This window comes from Lissotriton vulgaris, chromosome 4_1 (assembly GCF_964263255.1).
Source record: "Lissotriton vulgaris chromosome 4_1, aLisVul1.2, whole genome shotgun sequence".
NCBI classification, from domain to species: Eukaryota; Metazoa; Chordata; class Amphibia; order Caudata; family Salamandridae; genus Lissotriton; species Lissotriton vulgaris.
The window spans coordinates 1989875192-1989900686 of NC_141691.1; the positions used below are offsets into that span (position 1 = coordinate 1989875192).

Consider the following 25495-nt stretch of genomic DNA (forward strand, 5'->3'; position numbering starts at 1 on the left):
TCATCGTCGACGGGCTTGATTTCTTCGTCGACGGGACAGTCGTCGACGACGTAGATGGTGCTTTCGTCGACGACGAAGCTGTAGTCGATGGTGCTCTCTGATGAATGCTTCGACGACGAGGTTCTCGTCGATGACTCGTCGACGATGGTCTTTGTAGCGACAATAGAAATCCTAGTTGACAGGATTGGTGAGGTAATAGCAGTAGTAGACACAATAGCCGTCGACGAGGGGGCTGAAGATGAAATTGTAGACAAAGAAAAGGCTGAAGAGACAGAGCAAGTCTTACTCACAGTTTTATGTTTCATAGGATCCTTAACAGTAGAAGGTCCTGAAGAAGCTGGAAGAGAATTTTGAGAAGTAACAGGAGTGGAATGGGTGGTTTTCAGATGTTTTCTCCCCTCCCTTGATGCTCTCTCCTGAGATCTTGGTCTCACTTGATGTTGAAGCTCCATCATCTTCATCATCATTATAAGATTTGAGCCATAACAAGACTCTAGCCTCCCTATCCCTCAAGGTTTTAGAAGGGAAGGTGCAGCAAATCTTACAATTTTGGGCCTCATGAGATGGATAGAGGCAATATATACAGTCCTTATGTTGATCATCAACATGGACTCTCTTTTTGTCGCATGTTCTGCAAGGCTTGAACAAAGCCTTCTTCTCTGACACCCTGAAGGAAAAACTGAGCTGGCACTCAGGGAGACTCCCTTCCACATGACGTGCGGTGCTAACAGTTGATTGGCTGTGACAAAGACTTGGGTCTTTTCTGCATTATGATGTAGATAGGCGACTGCAATATAGGCCTCAGGCCTGTATTTAGGGCCTTCTACTGTAATTTACTTTTGGCACTGCTTTTTTTATGTACCGTGGGACTCCCACCTCGGCGACGGGGAATGATTCAGGCATGTGAATCTATGACAGATACCCCAATACTGGATAACCATGTGTAGCCGACCATGAGGTACGATAGCAATGTACAAAGCCATCATGCCCAATAGGCGCAAACAGTTCTTAAGGTGAGGTTACGTAGTGGATATTAAACAGGCACAAGATGGCTAAAGGCTACAATCCTTTGAGTGCTGGAGTAGCTTGACTATATCAGAAAATTCCATGTAATTTGTCTGCAGGAGACCTGGGCCCAGGAGAATAATTTCCATCTGCAAGGGTATAAGTGTTTTTTTGTACCTGCTCAAAAATCAAGATCAGGGAGAGCCATGGGAGGTTTAGCTATTTATACAGATCTGAGCCTTCCGGGAAGTTACACTTGCCTTGATTGGAATTCCCACAGGATTCAGGCAGTCAGGTTCACTGGGAAAGGTCTTAGAGTTGTTGCAGTAAACCTTTATAACAACGAGATAGCGGGATCTAACATCTCTCTTATTACTGAATTAGATAATAGGTTGGGCCAGGTCATAACAGGCCAAAAAAATGGGCAGTCACATGGGTAGGTGGTTATGGGAGATTATAATTGCCACTTGTGCCCGGTACTGGTCCAAATAAGCACAGATTGGTCCCGATGCCCTATGGAGAAGGGACCGCATTTCTCTCATACGCCGTTGGGCTCAGCTTTCAGAATGTTACGGTTTAAATATGACCTTGAACACACCATTAATATGGTAGGGATGCAGGAGGATGGCACACTCCCCCCGACATTTAAGGGTAGAGGATGCTCTTCCTTCATAGATTACATTCTGGTCTCAAGGTCCTTAATTAATAAGACAACTAGTGTAGGGATCGAATGGAGTGGCTTTAGTGACCATAACCCTCTTGTCTTGGAGGTGCAGTATATGGTGGGTCTAAGTATTAGAGTTCAATGCACCTTCACTGAGAGAGCAACAGACCAGGGCAGGCGACTAAAATGGGCTAAAATAGACGGGGAAAAGTTCTACAAGGGCCTGGTGGACGCAGGCAAACTTGCTATTAATGATTGTTTGGACACAGAAGTCCGCGGACCGAGGATAATGGAAGCTTTCGACCAGATCGCTAATCTGGTCGATGGTTTGCTAAAGACTAGTGTCCCATTTAAGAACCACGGGAATACGACAAAGATTGCTCCAAAGCTTTGAGGAAGCTGAAAAGCTGCCTTAAAACTAAACCAAGGGCCCCCCACAAAGTTAAGGTGTGCAGAGAAATTTATAAAAAGGAAATTAAGAGGAGGAAACTCGCCTTGCAGGCAGAAGCGTGGGCAGATTTACGAGAAGCGGGGGAAAGAAAGGACCTAGCAGGTTTCTGGAAAATAATTAATAACCCAACTTTCCAGGAAAAAGATACCCCGGATATAGGGGCCAATATTCTCCCAGAGCAGTGGGTCAACCACTATAGGGGCCTGTACAATCATGAGCCTGGTTCTACTGTAGACCTACCGGCCATTCCAACTGAGGCTCCACTGGTAGAATTCTCCATTAAGGAGATCATTGCAGGGATTGAGGGCCTGACCAAAAATAAAGCTCCGGGGCCTGATGGAATCCCCCCTGATCTGTTTTTGAGTAACATCGAACTCTGGGCTTCCCTAATGACAAGGGTTATTAATACTGCTATCATCTGTGGCCTGCCCCCGTCTTGGTCCACGGCAGTAATTGTGCCGATTTTCAAAAAGGGCAACAGGGATGACCCAAAGTGCTACCGCCCGATCTCCCTGATTGATGTGTCAGCAAAACTTTTGGGGAGGGCAATTCTTAATAGACTGTCCGAGTGGACCGAGGAAAAAAACATCTTCTCGGACACTCAATACGGATTTAGGGCAGGGAGGTCCACTAGTGACCAGTGCCTGAACCTTTATATGCTGACTGCCAAGTATACCATGGCTAGTGATGAATCCATTTACATGGGTTTCATGGATCTGGCAGCAGCATTCGATCACGTCAATAGGGAAAAATTGTGGGGCATGATGCTTAGTATGGGGATAGAGAGTGGTCTAATTAATATATTGAGGGAACTGCACAGTGACACCACCGCCAAAGTCCGCTTTAATAGGGAGGGGGGGCTGACTAGTTCTTTTCCCTGTAAGAGTGGAGTCCGACAAGGCTGCATTCTTGCTCCCTTTCTGTTTTCCCTTTATATTAATAATTTGGAGCAGTCTCTGTTAGGTCTGAAGGCAGATTGCCCAAGGGTTGGGTCGCGTCATATTCCTGTTCTGCTTTATGCAGATGACGCGGTACTGATCGCACGGACACCAAGGAGCCTACAAATCCTGATTGATGGTTTTGTTAGGTTCATGAGTGCCTTGGACCTTTCTGTAAATCTGAGTAAATCCTATGTGCTCCTGGCGGGGAAAAAAACCACCTCTAAATTTACATACAAAATAGGGAGCTACATTGTGGAAGAGGTCAAAACGTTTCCATACCTTGGTGTAACATTTGATGGTGCCCTGCGGTTTGATACCCTGGTGGAGGAACGTTGTGGTAAAATGATTGCATCTAACGGGGCAATTGCTAGCTATGGCAGGAGGCTAGGAAGATGGTCCCCGGAACAGGTGATAAATCTGTACAGCTCAGTATCATGCTCCAAGGTAATTTACGGGGCAGAAGTATGGGGCTTTGTCAATACCACCAGTATCCAACGTGAAGAAAATAAATATCTGAAATCACTCTTGAGGGTACCACAAAGTACTGCTGGTTTGATTGCCCATAGGGAGCTAGGGAGACCATATATAGAAGATCTGATAAAATTGAGGCCTATTATCGCTTGGTTAAAAATCTGGTACAATCCTGATGCGACACTTAGTAGAGAAATCTTATCGGACTGCCTAAAAAGGGACAAGTGTATGCGCATCCCCTGGCTCCTCTATGTGAAGAATACCCTGGAGGAGCTAGGTTTTGGGAACCTCTTTACTCATCCTGTAACTATTGTAGCCCAGAATAATTCATGTAGGGAGAATTTTTCTAGAGCGGAAAAACCTACGCAGAGATGAGGCTGAAGGGTGCAAAAAGACAGTGAAGGCCCATCACCTAGTGAAGAGCGTGGAAGGTATGGAGCCATACTTGTTCCTCATGTACAATGCACAGGATAGGTTCCTGATGTGCCGTTTCAGATTGAACCTTCTTCCATTTATGTTGGCATCACCAGCGGGGTTTGCTACATCAATAGAACAGAAGGGGCCCTGCGGCTGCGACAACAGGTCTCCGCAGGACTCCCTTCATTTTGTTTTACTCTGCCCCTTTTACTCAATGCCCAGACGCAGATACCTTGTAAATATTTTGAAAAATGCTAATTTGGTCCACGCTAGGGAGGCACTTGTATTCTTACAGAAAGCTGAGGAACCCCTAACACTGTGTAGTATTATGAACTTTATCAAGGTAGCACTTCGTTTAAGGCTTACTCGAGGAGAAGACTGAAATGTTTTACTTTAACTTTTAAGTGTTAAATATGGCTATATTGTTGTATTTATGTTTTGTTAATTCACTGTACAAAGAACCCTGAAATGTTTAATGACTTTTTAACATGTAAATATGAGTGTGCTTTTATGGTGTTTTTTAATCACCGAATAAAGATTCTTTGACTTGACTTGACTTGAGTGCTGGAGTAGGCCTTGCAGATGACGGAAGTTAGGACTGTTCCAAAATAAGGGTTTGTCCTGGAGGGAATGGAGCTGAGAATTGGCTACAATTATGTCAAACCCAAGACTGTGGAGAAGGGAAATAGTTGCCTCTGTGTGCTGTAGTCAGTGTAGTCAGTGTTGACCGTCTGCACTCTTAATAAGTCAATTGTTAAGATAGGGGAAAACATGGATGTCCCTTCTCCTTATGTGGGTAGCCGCCACTGGCAGGAACTTGGTGAAGGCCCTTGGGGGCAGTGGTGATGACGAAGGGGAGTACTTTGAACTAATAATGCCATCACTTACCACGAGCGTTGATGGGGACGATGGATTGGGAAGTAGGCGTCCTTGAGGTCTAAGGCTGCAATTCAACCCATGCACATACCTAATGCCGAGAGCCGCGAGCAGGGACCGGACTGCACTTTTCAGGCTTCTGCAATCTTACAGAAGAATATTGTTCTGCGAGTATTGAAACTCTTGTCTTTGGAATCTTGACAATATGGAAACAGTTGTATTATACGCTACATTTGTGTAAATAGCCTTGAGAAAGCCCCGGCGTAATTCGCCAATAGGGGGCGAACACATGTCGGCTGTCTATGTCTCACAACACAACAATAAAGATGTCACACTGCAACTTGAAGTAGTCGTGTCCTCTATATGAAAATCTGAAAGAACGGGCATTCATCCCAATAAGTACAATACTGACGCTTCACGGAACACACACTCCCCTTTTCTCAAACTCGCTTTCTCTTACGAAGCTGGTCCAGAGCTTCGAGTGTGTCTCCATCTACTTATAAAACCAGCTTACTAAGCGTTGTTTAGCCTTGGAATCCTTGGACCTTTCTGCCTTGTTAGTAACTAAGGCTGCTATGTGGTTACCTTCCTGTAGCAGAGGTATGACATCCTGGAATGTCACCAAGTGGAAATGTTCAGAAAGAACATATCTTTTGAGGAGTCTGAGGTTCAGAATAGGTCTGAGAGAGTCGTCCTTTTTGGGGATAAGAAAATAAAGTGAGAAACCCTTGAGCCCTGTTGGTGGGCAGGTACCGACTCAATGGCGCTATTTTGAAGGAGCTCTTGGACCTCTTCCTCTAACAGGCGCATATGTTTGATGCTGAGCAGGTGCTTGGGGGCGGGATGGAATGTTGGGTGGTGATGAGAGAAGTTCTAGGCAATAGCCGAGCTGAACTATGTCTAACATTCACTTGTCTGATAAGATTTCTTCTCCAGCAGGGGAGGAAATCCTAGAAAATGTCACCTGACAGGTGATGTGTGATCGGGGAGCAAAGGGGAGTCACTGCTTTAAGTTAGGGACCCCTTTACCAGATCCTCCCTTTCCCATACCTCTGTTTTCAGGTCTGGTGGCTCAGTAGACTAATGAGTCCATTGCAGGCGCCTGTGTTCGAACTCATGGTCACAGGTTCAAATCCCGGTGGGTTCACTCAACCTTTCATCCATCTGAGGTTGATAAAATGAGTACAATTGAGTTGGGTAACAGTAAACATCTGTTATTCAGAGCCAAGATACCTACGGGTGAACATGTGCTTTACGAATACACATGTAATGCTATTGTTATTCTAGTACGCCGCTATGGTGTATCACCATGGAGAATGATGGTTGGAGGCTTGTTGCTGTCTCTGATAAGAAGAAGGGGTGTGGAGCACCAAAGAATCGGGGGATACTTTCTCACATATGTAGGGCGGGTCATTGGGAGAGGGCTTGTATTTCTTGCCTACCCGGGGAGTAACTACCCTTGCCGTCACAGGCCCCTTGAAGGTGTATGTGGTGGTCTTGCGCATACCCTTAAGCAACGAGGAGGAACATGTACCATGCACTGGCTTTTGAATAGCATCTCTACCAGGAAGTCCTCTTTCTGGAGGACATGCATATCCAACTTATGAAAGGTCGCTGCCCTCTGAATGACTTTGTGTTAGGATGTGGTGTTCTCCAGGAGGGATGGCCTAATGGGTACAGATCTGGGTCTGTGTCACCTGAGGGAACAATATTGTAGTCATCCCACAGGTCGTCAGTAGACACAGAGTCGTAAGGTATATTGTAGAGGTCTGCTGGGTGAAGTGGTCTGCCCTCCCCGTAAGGTGAATGAAGTGAACCCTCTGCTGAACATGGGAGATGGGAAATGTGTGGAGGAGGTTACGGTGGTGGAAAAGGTGGAGGGGGAGGAGGAGAAGGCAGAGGTTGAGGTGGAAAAGTGAGAAGGCTAGTGCCCCTCTTGTACTCAGTAGGTGGAGACTCCAAAGCAATTTTCTACTCAAAAGTGAGTTTCCGTTTCTGTGGCAAAGTCTCTGCTTGGCAGCAGCTTGATAATGATAGTATGTGTCTGAGGAAGTATGAACAATCTTTTCTGCATACTCTGGAGGATGGGTAGCTTTGACTCCTCAGAGCAGGCCATTTAGGGTGTTTTTGGTCCAGAGTAGGTTCTCGGAGTCAATTGAGTGTTTGACATCATGGGCAGTTTTGGCGTCAATCTAGTTTTTAGAGCCGAACCCGTTGTTGGTTTTGAAGACTTGGATCAGTGCCGACCAAGGCCCAAATGCAGTGGTGGCCTAACTCACTGTTTCTTAGGCACTGGGCTTGATACCTGAACCCCTTGGGCCAGTGTTCAGCCTCGGCTTGGTCCATTGTGCTGGATTGAGCTGTGTGTTGAAGACAATGGTAATCACAGTTGAAGACTTCACCAGTGTCTGCAAGGCACCTGTGTCTTGCTCTATTTCCTCGGCGGACTCTGAGGAAAAGGCTGTCTCTAGGGATGGTAGACGAATGGATGAGCTGTGCCTCAGAGGGGCCAGCTTCTACATCCTCTGACTTGACTCTGTGCTCCTCAAAGATGTTTGGGGTGTCATCCGACTCCTGTCTCTCCATTCTCGAATAGGCCCACCTACATTCAAGTTGGTAATGAAGGGTCTTCTTGGATCAAAAATGAGGCAGGCCATGCACAAGGTGTCGTCGAGGGAGAGGTTGCAAACCTGATGATGTAAGGTCCACGGATATTTGGAGTTGCACTGGGGACAGTAATGGAAGGGTGTCCTTTCCATCACTGTTCACGCAATCTTGACATCCTTAGACAAGGACTACAAATCCCTGAAGAGGGCCTCAGGCCACAAAAGTAAGGCATAGAAGAAGGTAGGGGTATATACCCGCGTCCATAGCAGATGTGCTGAGGGTGTTTGAGGAAATGTCAGGACTCTGGGTAAATTGGGCCAAGTCTGGAGTGTTTCCCTTTAGTGCGGCAAAAACAGAAACTGATGTGTTCATTAACGGTTCGCGGCTCCCTTGGTATCCCACCACCTTCCGATACTTAGGGATCCGTATATATCGAACCCCAGATGATTTATTGGAGGGTAATTTGACGAGGGCAAATTCGGCGGTACGAGCGCAGGTGCATTTCTGGAGGTTGCTCCCATTGAACGTCATGAGTCGCATTACCTTGTTGAAAATGGTAGTTCTTCCCAAACTACTGTATTATTTTTCGAACCTACTGGTTTATGTCCCCACTAAGACCTTTCGTGAATTGGAGCATATGTCCCGAGACCTCCTATGGAACAAAGGCAGACCCAGAGTCGCGCTGTGGAAATTATACGCCCCCGCCTTTCAGGGAGGACTGGCTGTTCCTAACTTGGAGTTGTGTTACATAGCAGCTCAACTGCAATGGGTAACTAAGTGGCTCAATGACACTAATCTTGAGGACACTGCGGCCTTGCAGCAACCACAGACTCACGCCCAAATATGTCACTTACTTCATTCGGCTGCCCGGTCCCCACGTCCACTCCAACTTCACTCGGGCCTTGCCCACCGATGATATAAAAAGGGCTTGTACCTTACCCGTGCGACACTCCCGTACGCGCCGATACTACCGCTCTTGGGGGCGCCTAGAGGGGAAATGAGTACCTCTGAAACCTCCCTCCGGCATTGGCGCACAGCGGAAATAGATACTCTGGGTGACTTTTACAAAGATGGCATACTTTTAACATTTGAGGAGTAAGCAGAAGATACTGATTTGCCTGCTGGACAGTTTCTGCTGCACACCTCTCTAATACGAGCCCTGTCGATCCTCCTGGGGGATTTAACGTCTGAACCGCCGACACACCTGTTGTTGCAATACCTACATGTCATGGGGGCGGGTTCTCACATAGTGCACTGGCTGGTGACAGCCTTACTCACACACACGCTGAGGCCAATGCTGACACTTTGCCCCCGCTGGGAGGCCGACAGAGGTCGACCCTGGACGGGCGAGGAATGGACTAGTATTCTAGCTGGGGTTACATATATACCACGGAGTTCTAGATTTAAGCTAATACAAACATACATCATACAGAGGGTGTATCTCTCTCCCGACAACATTCACAGATATATTAATATTGCTCCCTGTCAGTGTCCACGTTGCCATCCGCCTGACGCGGATCTACTTCACATGTTGTGGTCCTGCCCCTCCTTTCAACTTTATTGGCGGAACATTGCTGCAGCGTTGGCGCTCTGCACTGGCACCTCCCTGGCGCCCACGTGGCAGCTCTGCATATTAGGAGTTTATGTCAGGTCCAAGAAGAACAGGGTTACATCACGATTCAGAGATTTAGGACTAATAGCTGCCAAGCGATTAATTACAAAATGACGGAAACAGGCGAACCCCCCAGAGATGATCAGTTGGACACACTCACTTAAGATATGGGCGCAGGCAGAAAGCACTGCACTTCACAGGGAGGAGACGGCGGGGATTCGGAAATGTCCCATAGCGACACAATGGGATGCCATACTGGCAGCTTTTAACACTGCAAATGCTGGGGAGGGCAATGCCACCTAGCCAGCTATTCCATGGGCCACATGTCGGGGGTCCTGGAGGTGCGGGGGACGGGAGCATGGAGACACTCACTCACATCACACCGGATGTCGCCTCGTGGCGCATGCCCGGTGTAGCGTGGTTCCCAATCCCTCTTGTCCCGATGCTGGCACTTCTGAGGCTAGTTCCAAGCATTGACGCGAGTTTGACTACCACCTCAATGTGCTGTCCTGTCACGTCTCCTGCATTTCACAGCCCCATATTTTGTAATGTATTGGCATTCATAATGGTTTATAGATGGCAACTTTTTGATTATGTTGTTCACAGTTATTATATTGAAAATGTTTATCTTGTTGGCATATTTACTTTTCTCCTCCCTCTTTTCCTATGGAATAACCCCCTCGTTGGCCTGTCTCACTGGCCTCATAAGACTGTTTTCAACCTGCTAATCCCAGGTCTATCGGATATGGGTGGCTTTAATGTTGTGGGAAATGCCATTATGTAGTATTTTCTCTCCTTGTCTTCTTCCTTTCTCTAAGGGCGATTAAGCAGTGTGGGGAGGAATGTAGATTAGATGATCGTAAAGACGTTATGGGTAACAGCCCCTAGATGTAAAGATGATGTGATGTAACGCATCGAAATGCGATCTGCTGTAACATGAGTAGTTCACCCGCAACAGTATTGTTACAAAACTATAATGTATAACTGGAAACACTGTTTTTTTGGGTTTTTTTTTACATTTAGCTAGGTCATGTACCTTGAGAAAATGGGAAAAAATGAAAAGACCAATAGAGATAATTAACAAAAAAATAATAAAAAATAGAAGGTAGGGGTCTGCTGAATACAACTTTGAAGAAAAAAGAATCATCACAGAGTGGAGTTTCTTAGGGTGTTCCTGGAGTCGAAAAGTGGTTGAATGGGCCCAAAGGAAAGCCCGACAAGTATTGAATATATGTTAGATGTCCTGATGGGGAAAAAACAACTAACTAGAAGTTGATGCCCATGTGCATTGCCAGCTAAGAGAGCAATCACTATACCCTACAACTCGAAAGAATTCTTCGAACCTGCAAATATTTAAGCCCATCGCTAGATGACAGGAGTATGCAGAACATGTGCATCTACTAGTGTTACCGACACCAGTCCCAGGATGCTTGTTTCCGGTCCAGGGAGGACCTGGCTTGACAGTTCGGGCCAGACTGTTCCCATGAGGAACACGGTCAAGAATGATTTGCATACGGCTGGGTCTGAACTGGGGTGGCAAGGTGAGCTAAAGAACGATGATGAATTCAACCCAGATCTAATAGTGACTGGGGGTGAGTGTCTGAAAAGTTTCAGCACTCCGTCCATCATCTCCTTGTGTTTGCTTTGTTCGCCTTAAGTTGTCAGGGTATGCCCAGACGGGGGTCCTTTGCTCACTTTGCCACTAGATTCTAGATAGCCTGGCTGATTAGGGGTGTAACCCTGAAACTGGTCCCAGGATGCTTGTTTCCGGTCCAGGGAAGACATGGCTTGGCAGTTTGGGCTGGATTGTTCCCATGAGGAACAGGGTCGAGACTGATTTGGCTATGGCTGGGTCTGAACTGGGGTGGCAAAGTGAGCTAAAGACCGATGATGGATTCAGCCCAGATCTAATAGTGACTGGGGGTTAGTGTCTGAAAAGTTTCAGTGCTGCGTCTATCATCTCCTTGTGTTTGATATCTCTAAAAGAGGCCAAGTAAGAATCAGTCAAATGTCAGGAAAGACTGACATTAATCTAATTTGAACCTAAGCTCTACTGGCTTCAGTAAATCTGATTTCTCAACCGGCTAGGCTGGCTTTGTTGTAAATAACATGGAAAACAAAATTCGAATATACGAAAAAAAACACTAGATAACACCGTAAAAAGAATAAACTTGTAAGCAAGAGGAAACTCACCTACGTGGCAAGAAGGCACATCGATGAATCCTTTCAGAAAGTTCCCCAGTGGGCTGTTCTCAGCAGACTAGTGGAACAGAAGCACATGGAAGGGAGATAGTTAACAGAACCTTTTCAGTATGTTAGAGCAAAAAACACTGTAAGCAGTAGGGCTGGTTGAGGTGTTGTATTAGGATTATTGTTATTCTTGCTTAGTGTACTCATGCAGGTGGCTGGTTGCTTCCACATGATCCATAAGAGTAGGCAGGACAGCATTTATCAACATCACACATTTGTTTTATTTGAGTTTTTCAAGAGATCATTTGAAAATAGAAAAAGCAACCAAGGGTGAAGACACTGTCATGAATAACAATTCAATTCAAAAGTGCTTTATTCGAGTATTACTCATAAAAGCAGACATACAAACACGTAATAAAAAGACAATTAAATTACAAAAGTCATATTTGACATAAGCACGTAACACATTATAAAACAGTTAATTTACAGCAGAAGGTACATAATCACAGGTGTAAAGTTCATTACTGTTAAAAATACCGTTAAAACTGTTTATAATATCATAATACATTAAATCGATAAAATAGCGTTCCTAGTGACACGTGAAATAAACCAAACAGAGAATAGACAGTAATCTAGCAATCTGTACAACTAGGCAGAGAGTAGTTACCCTACTAGCAATCTCTGCCTTATTACCCACGCCCACCCCAGGTACTTTGCGGTGGCAATTGTGATCCAAGTCAAAGAAGTAGATCTAACAATACGCAATGCTACCATAGTGCTTTTAGTACCCAAATTCCTGCACATAGGAGCCAACCAGGCTCGCCTTGGAGCAGAATATACTTGGCAGGAGAACAAAAAGTGACCATGGGTTTCGTTTCCTTCCCCACAGACTGGACAAGTAGCTAGGCCTCCTTCTCTCCATTTAGATGTTAAATTACGAAGAGGGAGAGAACCAGCCCTTAGTTGGAAAAGCAATTTCCTATCCATAGGGTTCGATATGTAATCCCAATACAATTCGTATATAGGGTACAATTTAACCTCAAAAAAGCTGGTGGTCATGGACCCACTGTTGGTACTAAGCAAACTCCTGTTAGCAACCCGTTCCCAAAAGATGTTTTTTAGGGTTAACTTGGTGGGAAATGATGCCCCAGCTGGATCGGACCATAATGCATTTAGTCCTAGTTCAAATAGTGCAAGTTTTAATGATTTGAACCATTTAATCTTGTTAAAACGATCTGCTTTGATGACATCAATGAACCCATCTGCGTAGTGGGAAAGCTCTGGCGTGGTCCAGAGCCTACGCCAGTATAGAATCGGTCGTAGTTTGCCCATTTCCGAGATTTCTCTTCCGCCAAGCTCATATCTCAGGGGCAACAACGGGCTACTCTGTGGGGTACCTGTGAGTTTCCTAAGGAATGTGTTCTCAGATGTTTGGAGCTCATGCAGATTTTCATGCCCCCACAGCTCAGCCCCATACAAAGCTGACCCAATTGCTTTTGCCTCATATATAATCAGAGGTGGTTTAATCGGTTTGGTCAACGATTTCCTATGCTCCCTTATGATGGTACCAGCTAATTGCTTGTGCCTTAATATAGCGATATTTAAATGTTGGTTCCACCTGTTATCGTTAGAGATCAGGATCCCCAGGTATGTAAATGATTTTACAATCTCAAGAATGCGTCCACTCATGGTGATTTTAGATTTAAAATTTCTATGTGGATTAAAAACCATGAGTTTTGTTTTGGACGCGTTCACCTCCAAACCGTGGTTCCCGCAGAACTCATCAAATATTGCCAATGCTTTTTGCAGACCACTTGGGGTTTTAGATAAAATTAACGTGTCATCGGCGAACATTAAAATAGGAACTTTTACACCTGCGAGAGAGGGAGCATCCACTACCTGAGATTGCATGCGGGGGACAATACCATTAATAAAAAGGGTGAACAGTGTTGGTGCCATTGAGCACCCTTGCCGAACCCCGCGCTCAACAGGAAATTCAGCAGTATCATTACCGTACCCACCCCATTGGATTTTGGCATAAGTACCTTTATGCAATCTCATAATCAAGGACAGCAAGACCCCTGGGACCCCTAAAGCCGCAAGCACTTCCCACAGTTTTGCCCTTGGTACCAGGTCGAAGGCAGCCCTCAGATCGACAAATGCCGCATAAAGACTGCCTCCTCCTAGCACCACGGTCAGTTGAAAACGAAAGACTTGATCCACAGTGCTAGTTGCCCTGCGGAACCCAGCCTGGAAGGGAGATAAAATATTGTGGTCCTCCGCCCAATCTAACAATCTATTTACAATTACACGCCCCACGATTTTTTGAACAGTATCAATTAAACTGATTGGGCGGTAATTGCAAGGCTGGGCACGATCTCCCTTTTTATATACCGGAATGATTACAGCACCCCGCCATGATACCGGGATATCTGCACCCCTGGCAATGTGGTTTATTAACAGGTAAATGTATTTACACCACCTTCCCGTGTCATTTAGAAAAACGTCCGCTGGGACCCCGTCAATGCCAGGAGCACGGCCACTATGTACAGTTTTAAGGGCGGACTGTATTTCACTCTGCGTGAAGAAATTGTCTTCTGCCAGACAGTGGGTAGGGCAAATACTATTTACAGTCTGGTCCCTAGTGGCATACTGTTCACTAAAGAATTTGACCCAGGCTTCCTGTGGGACGTTGTTGGTACTTGCCTCTTCAATCCTTTCTTGACCCCATTTGACAATGTGCTAAAATAATCTTGAATGTTTTCGATCACTTGCACATTTCAATTTATTCCAGTGGGCTTCGTCCCAGTCTCTTTTCGCTTTGGCAATGCAGCTTTTGTAATGTTTCCTAGCTGAACGAATAGCCCCCACATTTTTACTTTTAATTGCTGCTCCCAGAGAGGTTCGTGCCACCCTGCAATCATGATTATACCATTTGGCAGCTCTATAAGCACGTGCCCTCTTTCTGCTTACAGGTTTTAAAAAATAACATTTAATTTCGTTAAAGAGAATCTCATGCACCTTAGTAGTGTCACCTTGGCCCGGGGGATGCCCTGCCACACACTCTAGGGCCGTAATAGCTTTGTCAGTAGCCACTCCTATTTTTTCTAAGACCAGCTCATCTGTCCTAACACTTGTCCACCTCAATCTGCGCATGTCGTTTGTGGGTACTATCAACGGGGGTAGAGGTTCATCACAAGGATTAGAAGCTTTATCATCAGACAACCACCATTTGTGAGAGACACATAAGGGGTTATGGTCGCTCTCAAGCCTCTCCATTACAACCATATCGCTGACAAATGACCAAAGAGACATACTACAAATTACATAATAGATGCAGCTTTTGTTTCTCCCGTTATTGAAAGTCATAGCTGGTACTCTATCTGACTTTGTCTGGCCATTCAGAGCTCTTAACCCATGTTCGAGGCACATTGCATTTAAACCTAAGATATCCTCAGTCCAGCGAGTTACTGGAATAGTATCTAGTGCGGGAATATCCCATTGCTTGTCTTCCTCAGCACCTAAGAAAGCCTCACCAGTATCTAGAGGTTCAAATGTGCGATTTAGATCGCCTGCAATTATTATGTTTTTCCTAGAAGAATGTGTCTCTAGCAGATTATACAGGGTCAGAAGAACCTCAGATTTTCCAGCATTTCCACCTCTAGCATATATATTATAGATGTCGATGGTAATAGATGATACACTTTTAAGTCTAATAAGCTGGATATCTTTTTGGTGAAGCTCCACATTATCCACTATAACCTTTAGGGACTGACGAACCCATATGGTAAGTCCTCCCATCGGACGCCCTTTAGGGCCCTTGGTGGCCGGAACATAGAAATTTAAGTACCCCAAAGCAAAAACAGGATCACAGGCCCCTGTCTCTTGAAAAATACAAACATCATACTGGCTAACAAACCCAAACCAGTCTCCGCAATCCAGCTTGGAGCATAGCCCAGCCACATTCCAGGACAATAAATTCCCAATGACATTTGCCGTAACTGGTATAGAGCTAGAGACAAGCCCACTAAACACCGTATCATCAATACCATTGTTATTTACATTTTCATTATTTGATCCTACTATGACCTCAGGGTTAAGAGACTCAATTCGAGCACCTACAAAATGGCCATACTCCCCCGTAGTACATGCATCAAGGGTATTTTGTAACGAAGGCGTGGGATTAAATGGTTGTCAATCACAGACATCTAGGTTAGAGAGGGCGGAGAATCTATTTTCCAAGCCTAGACCCCACTCAGTGAAACCAACGTCCTTGCTGCTCCTTTTAGTCACAACGTTCCATTTTGTTCTTAAAGTACTAGAATTCGGACCTCTTCCTTTCCGAGGATAGAAAAAGTCCAAGGTCAGAGGAACAATTGAAGTGGATCTCCGCTGTGGAGGTAAGATGTTGGGCAAGATGTTTTGCAAGACCTCAGGGTCCCACTCTGACAAGTGCTTACTACGGTGTGCAAAGGAGAAGAACTGGGATAGAGGTGATAAAAGGAGACATAAGGGCAAATACAACTATCGTTTTGCTTAAGCTCAAGATCTTTTCTTGCTATTACTCAAGAGGCAGACAAAATATCAAACTCTACCACTTGAACCCAAAAGTGGTGCGATACAGAATCTCCTCATCAACCAGTACTATAGTACAAGTTTCTCAGCTTCTGTAGCAACTGCACCTATATGAATATAGCCATCTTACTTTTACATTAGATTCCTACAAAAACTGCTATACTTCACAAGTGCCCCTTGGTGTATCAGTTTCCACTGTAAAGAACAAGGCACTCACCTTTGCTAGTGATCTTTCTGATAGATATGGAGTTTACTGCAGATTCCTAATGGCAAACCTTTTAAGGGGCTAAACTGTAATTCAGAATGTATTTCCTGAAAATACCCAGTTACTGGTGCCTGGTGGAGCTGGGTGGGTCTGGGCACAGATACACAAGACTTGAAAGAAAGTAATGGAAAGGTTACAGGTTACAGTGACATCTGTTCTAACAAATTGTTCTACACTCAGAGGCTCAGGCCAGCACATGGTGGACTAATCAATCAGTAAAACAGATTAAAAAAAACTAATCGCATCTTCAGACAGAGGAAGTGGGATGGCAGAAAGGAATCTGTGGGAATCTACGTATCCATAAGAAAGACCATTATTGTAGGTTAGCTAAGTTGCGCTTCTAAAGGATACTTGTTGATAGAGTCCTTATGTGGGCCTATTCCATTGCAAGCTCTGAAAGGCAGCGGGCAGAGGTAAAACTGATGAATAATTTACAGTGATGTTAACCTCTGCCAAAGTGCGAATGTGCACTCAGCATCCACACAATAATGCTTGGAGTAGGAATACAGAGGGGCTCAGGAATCAACCAAACTGAAATTCCTTGCAGGCAAACCTCTAATTGAAAGGGCTCTAGAGCATCCTTTCCCCAACTTTCCCCTCATATGGGGCTCCTATCATGACAATGCTTGACCCGCAAAGGGAACCACATGGAAACTGTAAGCTTTACCACTGCCTTACAAAGTGCTGGATGCTCATTGACCTACACAGGAGACACCCATGCACGCTGACATCAGTTGCTTTCTTGAAATGTCCGCATCCACAGACGAGGAGCCAATCAGATTGGCAGCGACTAGTGTGCAGATTCCTAAATTAAGATATTTTTATGTGAAGAGACCAGTTCACAGAAAGGGGAGGTGGGAAGGTCTGGAAGGAATATGCAGTTAAATAGAGTTTCTAATGAAAACAGAGTTACTGAAGATGAGAAACCTGTTCTTCTGATAGTGACCTCTAACCACAGATTCCTTTAAATAGCTACCAAAGTAATACCTCCAAGATGGTGGGTCCGTTAACTGACTCATACCAAAAAGTCCTGAAGGACCAAGCGCACAAAATGCCCTTCTCTGCAGACATGATTATCCAGGCAATAGTGCCTTCTGAACGTATGTAGTGATGCCCACGTAACAGTCTGACAAATGTCGCAAACAGGCACCCCACATAACAACACAGGGGTAGCAGCCCTGGCCCTGGAAGAGTGAGATCAAAAGCCCTCACAAGGTTGCTTTTTGGCCAGTCTGTAGCAGATTTCCATACAGCGTATGATCCAGTGACAGATGGTCCTTTTTGTTCACAGCCCTGCCTTTCTTACGCCAGTGAGCCTGATAAAGAGCTGATCACCCACCCAGCATCCTTCAGTATGATCGATGTAGAAGCTGAGTTGCCCATTTTGGATTCAACCGGTGAAGTCTCAGTCCTTGGCAGTCTGGCCATGACCAGACACAACACCTCCTGCCATATGCTCCATGACCCGACTCTGCCTGGCTTGTTGCAGTACCACATGGCAGAGGTGTTATCTGTGAGCACCTAAACCAGCTTCCCTTTGATGGAGGGCAGGCAGTTTTTCAAAGCTAAGTGAATGGTTTTCAGCTCCAGAAGGCTTATATGGAGCCAGGCCTTCCCAGAAATTCAGATGCTTCTGGTCTCCACCTCTCCAAACAAGAAGCAATGTATTAGTCATCACTGTGAGCTCCGGGTTGCAGTCACCACTGGACATCTTTTGCAGTCTTCTCTGAAATCTGGACCAGTTTGGAAAGAACCACCTGGTGCTGTGCCCACTAGGACTTCAGGTCCCACTGCACCGCCCGAATATGCCATCTGCCTTCATTGTCCACCAGGATGCAATAGGCCATTAGTCCCAGTAGCTTCAGAGACATCCTCACTGAGATCCAAGACAGAGGTTGAACCATCAAGATCATATTCTAAATTATCTGGAATCTTCCCTCCGGGGCATAGGCACAAAACTGTACCATTTCCAGAATGGGTTAGATGAAGGGGAGTGTCAGCGAAGGAGTTAGATGTAACTTCGGTACACTGCTAGTGAACCCAAGGATGTCACGAGGTGTGCCTCAGTCTGGAGGTGGTTCACTACTACCTGGGACGAGCCTTCCTTCCAAAACCAGTCATCAAGGTAGGGGAAGTCTGGAACCTCCGAATATGTGCGGCGATCACCACCATCACTTTCATGAACACCCAAACGGTGGGGATAAGGTCAGAATGAGAACGGAAAATGCCTGTGGCCTACCGTGAACTGTGGGTAATGCCTGTGGTCCTGCAGAACAGGGATGTGGAAATAAGGATTCTGCAGGTCCAGCGTTACGATCTAGTCTCCAGGGTCATAAGCAGACAAGACGTGGGCCAGGTGAGCATCATGAACTTGTCTATACACAAAAAGGCACTGACAGAGAAAGGGTCTACAAAGGGATGGAGGTCCCCTCCATCCTTTTCTCAGCACCAATAAGTAGTAGGAATAACAAGCATGAACAACTTCTGGTGCCGGTACATGCTCTTTGGCTCTTTAGGCCAAAAGAGTCTGCACTTCCTGCTGCAAGAGCAGCAACTGGTTCTCCATCAGCTGAACTGGGGACGTTGGAAATAGCGGCGCGGTTTCAAGAAATGGTAAGGTGTAATCCAGCTGAACAACTTGCAGGACCTACTTGTCTGAAGGTATCACCTGCCACCCTTGCAGAAGCGGCGGCTGTGTGCCATCAAGGGCATGCTAAAGAGGATCGGAAGGAGGGGAGGCAACTGGGCGAGACAGAAGACTGGGCTGCCTACTTTCCCTGCGCCACTCTCCTGAAGGTGTGCAGCCACGAAAAGGCAGGGGTGATTGTTGCAACTGCTGGTGCTATTGGTGATATTAGAAGCCCCTACCAAAGCCACAGAGGGGGCAAAACTATTGGTGAGGAGGATTGGAAAGGCCCAGGGAGCACACAGTGGTCTTGCTATCTTTAAAGCTCTTCAGGGCCATCTCCACTGTATCCCCCCAAAAAGTGGGAAGCCATCAAACAGCACTTCCATAAGACTGCCTAAAAGTCTCTTTCACAACGACAGTGGAACGCATAGTCCCACAAAATATTACAGTAATGGACTAAGTCTTTAAGCTCTTGTGTACAGTGTTTAAATCCCTTCAGGGGACTTGTCCCGCTTACCTTAAGAAGAAACTAGATCTGTACACTCCCATGCATCGGCTGAGATCGAGCAACCGGAAACTGCTCTGCACGCGGACATTCAAGAAAGCCAAAATGGGTGGACGTGCCTTTTCTCACCTAGCCCCCGTCCACTGGAATCGATTGCCAGATAAGATCCGAGCCTGCCCTAATCTGGCACAGTTCAAGAAACTGCTCAAAACTTGGATGTTTTAAGAACCTCTCTTTCATATGTTGTCCGCTAATCAGGTGCCGAGAGATCCCCTTGGGGATAATTCGCTACGCCCTACAAGTTCTAATAATAATAATAATAATAATAATAATTATAATAAATAATAAGAGGCAGCTGGCATTCACTGAGTGAAGGGCCAAACTTGTGGAGGAAACAAAACTGCTTACCAAAAGTCTCTACCCTCTTCTATTCCCTGTCAGGAGGAGTAGTAGGAACAAGCTTGGGTTTACTGTACTGGCTGAAGCCTGCACCACAAGGCTCTCAGGACTGGGGTGAGGAAAGCTGGATTGCCCAGAGCAGTGTAATGGTGCCAGGTGATGCACAGGGGGAATGGAGCAGGGTTTGGCCCAGGTACCTAATAGTATATCAGTAAGAGCCTCATTCACTCACCGCTATCTGGTTACTGTGATCTGCTGCTACTCGTGCCTGGCGAGGGATCTCTATCTCTGCTCACCGATTGTGTCCTGAGCTGCTGTGCCTGAGCTGACGCTGTCTCTGTTTGTTGCTCCGTGGCGCACCTCCCCTTGACTCGCTGGTGTGAGCGAGAGCTGCAATCCGCACGCTCTGCCTGTCGCTCCCAGCTGGAGTCAGAAGGGTTGAGGCTGGGCGAAACTACAGCGCGCCTAGCCTGGGGGACTGCGAGGACCAGAATTCCAAGCTGGGATCAGCTGGTTCCTCTTCCCCCAGGCGACACGCCCACGGACACGCCCACTGACGAGGCAGGATAAGAATTCGTGACACCCGCTTCGCGGGCGCCACTCACCGCTATCTGGTTACTGTGATCTGCTGCTACTCGTGCCTGGCGAGGGATCTCTATCTCTGCTCACCGATTGTGTCCTGAGCTGCTGTGCCTGAGCTGACGCTGTCTCTGTTTGTTGCTCCGTGGCGCGCCTCCCCTTGACTCGCTGGTGTGAGCGAGAGCTGCAATCCGCACGCTCTGCCTGTCGCTCCCAGCTGGAGTCAGAAGGGTTGAGGCTGGGTGAAACTACAGCACGCCTAGCCTGGGGGACTGCGAGGACCAGAATTCCAAGCTGGGATCAGCTGGTTCCTCTTCCCCCAGGCGACACGCCCACGGACACGCCCACTGACGAGGCAGGATAAGAATTCGTGACACCCGCTTCGCGGGCGCCACTCACCGCTATCTGGTTACTGTGATCTGCTGCTACTCGTGCCTGGCGAGGGATCTCTATCTCTGCTCACCGATTGTGTCCTGAGCTGCTGTGCCTGAGCTGACGCTGTCTCTGTTTGTTGCTCCGTGGCGCGCCTCCCCTTGACTCGCTGGTGTGAGCGAGAGCTGCAATCCGCACGCTCTGCCTGTCGCTCCCAGCTGGAGTCAGAAGGGTTGAGGCTGGGCGAAACTACAGCGCGCCTAGCCTGGGGGACTGCGAGGACCAGAATTCCAAGCTGGGATCAGCTGGTTCCTCTTCCCCCAGGCGACACGCCCACGGACACGCCCACTGACGAGGCAGGATAAGAATTCGTGACACCCGCTTCGCGGGCGCCACTCACCGCTATCTGGTTACTGTGATCTGCTGCTACTCGTGCCTGGCGAGGGATCTCTATCTCTGCTCACCGATTGTGTCCTGAGCTGCTGTGCCTGAGCTGACGCTGTCTCTGTTTGTTGCTCCGTGGCGCGCCTCCCCTTGACTCGCTGGTGTGAGCGAGAGCTGCAATCCGCACACTCTGCCTGTCGCTCCCAGCTGGAGTCAGAAGGGTTGAGGCTGGGCGAAACTACAGCGCGCCTAGCCTGGGGGACTGCGAGGACCAGAATTCCAAGCTGGGATCAGCTGGTTCCTCTTTCCCCAGGCGGCACGCCCACGGACACGCCCACTGACGAAACGTACAAAAACCAATTAGCCTTCCGCGACGCGGGACGCGCGCTGGACCAAGCGCGGAACGAAGCCCGGACAAAGGGCGGGCCGTCTGAGGCCGTCCGGGGACGACCGAGGACGGGACGGGCCACCCCACTAACGTTCAGCACACGAGGACACTACTCAACTAAATTCTGATACCGACGTGGAAAAACCCCCCATTCCTTACTGATCAACTGAGACTGTGGATAAAGATAAAGTTATTACAAATACACAAAACCTGCTGCGACTACTATAAGCTATAAAGTAGATTTCCGGTCCCAAGAATGAGGGCTCTAAAAAAACTACGCTCACGGACAATCTACATGAGGCGTATGGGGACAGACGCAGCTGTAAGAAAATCTGTTGACAAATCACTAAAACCTGGTCAAATATCAAGTACTCCAGCTATAAGTCAATACTTCTCTACCCTCTCCAAGAAAAAGTATCTTTCTCCATATTCAACTGATGATCCAAATAAGCTGGATCCTCCAAAAAATAAGGTTGACCATGATTCGTTACATCTCTCAGATCAGAAACCCAATAAACAAGGTCAAATCACAACTGAGAGTTATTTGGCAAATTTCTCTCTCTCGGAAGAATGTCAAAAATCATTCCCAGATACGTCTCAAATAACATCTATAACACCTATAAAAAACCAGGACAACGACTTATTCTTTGTGGTATCTGTAAATCATCACACGAAGACCGAAGAAGAAAAAACAGAAATATTGCTAAGTCAAAAACATCCACTAACCAGTTCACCAGAAAAATCGCCTAACCTTTATTCTAATCTGGCCAACCTATCAGCCCCTAATTTCATAAATCCAAATTCTGAAAATATTGCCTCTCCCTTGTCAAAAGCACTTTTTTCATTACAAGAAATTTTGGAATCTGTACTAACTCATCTTGGTCAAATTTTAGCAAACTCGGACGATACTTTAGACGTACAAATAGGAATACTTAAATTCCTGGTTGAAGAAAAAAAGAAAAAAGATCTAACTAAAGTCTCACCAAAACAACCCGGAGCAGTCGAATCACAACAAATAGATAATTTTCATAAAAATGGAAGTGCGACCCCAAAACAACAGGAAGCAAGCACGCAAACGAACGACGTACTAATAATTAAGACTAAAACTAAGGGACTAAGAAATAAGGAAAAACCTCTTATCACATATTCACTTAAAAAACTGTTCAAAGAAGAATCGGAAACCATCACCGAAAACAAAACTAAACATTATCCTATCTTTTCGAATAAAGTATCCGATAATAATCGTGATCAGATTATCGGGGAAAATAAAGCAGAGTTATCGGGGGTAACTGCCGAACAGGATTTCAGCCAAGGAGGACAGTCTGAAAAAAGTAACACTAGGGAACAAGTAAGGGGGAAGAAGAAGAGAAAACCCTTGAGGAGAATACAGAGGAAAAAAGGGAATAAGCTTAAATTCCAAAAATTCACTCCCGTAAATTTGGTGAACTCTCCAGAAACTCAAAAATTACCATCAGAAAAACTTTTAAACCCAAAAGCAGACGAATTTTGTCCTCCGATAGGAAACAGATCAACAACGCAAAATATCATGGATATAAAAGAACTACAGGATAATAAATCTCAATCATGGGAAGTAATTCCATCTAAACACATAACTATCGAAGAGCTATTTCCCTCAGACAAGGAGCCGCTTAATCGTGGTAGAATAATCAATCTCTTGCAAGAAATACCATCCCTGAACTCTCTGACAAGTAAAGAAATCGACCTAGTACTCTTTCCAATAAAAGATAATAACAAACTAGTACAGGTATCCTTTTATTCCTCAGTTTTGCCTGGAATAATAATCAGAGAAAAGGAAATTCTTCACAAAAATGGCTATGATGTAATCTCGGTGGAAGATCTTAAAATCAACAACCTAAACAAAGGTACATTAGGACAAACCAATAGAAGAAAAGAAAATAATAGTTTTAATTGGGGAGATTCAGCATCAAATATTATGAGGAAAGATTCACCCAAAATACAAGTAATACAAGGTGAGAGGTCAGTATGGTCCCGGAATTCAAGCTCTAGTAACACTGAGAACTCAATAAAATCGTGGGCATGGTTATCAGAAACCTTAAATAGCAAAAAAACGGTAAATTCACAACAACACCAAGTTTAGCAAAGGTCTAACGTTATTGTCCTGGAACTTGGCAGGGAAAACTGATTTAAAAATGAAACATGCAATCAAAAACTCCCCTGATATCATTGCCCTCCAGGAAACTTGGTTAAGTAATACCTTTACTCAAAAAGGATACTATGTATATGAAACGTTGGCAAAAAGATCTAGAAGGGGACACGCCAAGGGTGGTCTGGCAATATTATTAAAAGAAGATCACTCTTGGTCACAGGAAATAATCGATACAAAAATAGACAATCTACAATGTTTAAAAGTATCCCTTAGAACTCAAGCGTCAGCCAAACTTGAAAAAATATTACTTTTCAACATCTACGCACCTCCCAGTAATAATAATGATTCGCTGTTTGACCGCCTAATGGAGATAATCACCCATATCATTGAAGATCAATCTCACTTACCATATCTTATAATGGGGGATTTGAACGCTAACATTTCAAACTGTGAGATAAAGAAATGGGCTCGTCTTTTTAAAGAGGAATCTTTGGAAACATCACTCCCTGAATTCCCAAAAGGATCGAAATCAGATAAGAGAGGACGCGCACTATTATCTTTTCTCTCCAGCATTAATGGGACTATATTAAACGGTAACATCAACGGTGACATACCAGCAACATACACACGGCAAGGAAATGGATCTCCCTCTACCCTGGATTATTTTATATGCGGGATCGAAGAAAAAGAACAAATGATTCGACTTTCGATAATATTCAATGAAGAAAGTGATCATGCTCTTCTAAACCTTTCAACCCATTGGATTGCACAGTCCTCTTCTTACAATCAGCCAATATTTCTCAAAACAAAAACGGAAATAAGCATAACAAGGCGTCGCATTTATTGGGGGACAGAAAATCTGGACTATCTGAGGCTATTCATTTCCGAAACCAATATATTGACCAATATATATTCAGATGACCCTATAAAGAATTTCGAACAGTTAACGAATAATCTCAAACAAGCTCTGCAAAGTAAATTAGAACACAACAGATCAGTAAAAAGTAAATGGAGAAATAAGAATAAAAACTGGAACCAACCAGTCGTAAAACAACTCAATAGGCTGATACGCGCCCAGTATCTGAACTTCTCGTCAGCAAACAAAAAGGAAATCAATAGATTAAAGAATCAAATACGACGAGAAAAAACTAAACAGAAAAAACTGAAGCAGGACTTCAATTAGACTGAAATCCAACAAGCAGCTAAACATAAGAACCAGCGCAAATATTGGACACTGATTGCAAAAATGACGGGATCCAAAAAAAAGCTGGAGGCAACTCCTGTTTCAGAAGAAAACTGGGATATTTACCTTCGTGAGCTATATAAACAGAATAAGTCTAGTAAAAATGAAGAGGCGGGAGAACAAATTGTGGAAACAAAAGATACTAAGATCAATAAAACGTCGGCAGTGTCAGTCTCTACGAATATCAGGAAGGCAAGGAGCACGGGTGCATCTGGCCCCGATCAGATACCTATCAAGGTCTACCAAACTGATCATAAAGAGTGGGGACTGGTGCTCTCGCCGCTATTTAACTATATATTCGACAGTGGTCAAATGCCAAATTCCTGGAAAGGAAGTATTATAATCCCGATTTACAAAAAAGGAAAAAGAAACATACCGGGAAACTATAGGCAAATCGCCCTCATGGATGCTGCCGGGAAGATTTTTGCAGCAGAAATCCTGGATAGGCTGAAAAATTGGGCCTTCTCATTGAGTCTAATCCCTAAGTTCCAGTCCGGATTTCGCTCAAACCACTCAGTCACAGACAATGTAGCAATCTTCCAAACCATTTTAGACAAGTACGCAACAGGGAAAAAACAAACTATTTACGCAGCGTTCATCGATTACTCGACAGCTTTCGATCGAGTGGACAGACCGACCCTGTGGTCAAAATTAAGAAGAATGGGCATTCCGGAGCAGCTATTACATTTGATAGTGAACCTACACAGTGACACCTGGTGCCGTGTCCAAATGGGGAGTGAGAAGGGCCTATCGAAGATAATACGAACATCAAATGGCCTGAAACAAGGGTGCCT

The 25495-nt window shown here is 45.5% G+C and overlaps 1 protein-coding gene across 1 annotated transcript in view; it reads right to left on the bottom strand.

Moving 5' to 3' along the window:
• LOC147724808 (1-phosphatidylinositol 4,5-bisphosphate phosphodiesterase gamma-1-like) overlaps positions 1 to 25495 on the bottom strand; it is a 731250-nt gene that overhangs the window by 172396 nt on the left and 533359 nt on the right. Inside the window, exon 24 of the mRNA XM_086966316.1 lies at positions 11238 to 11304. Coding sequence (XP_086822442.1) covers positions 11238 to 11304 — 67 coding nt within the window. The remainder of the gene's footprint in view (positions 1 to 11237; positions 11305 to 25495) is intronic.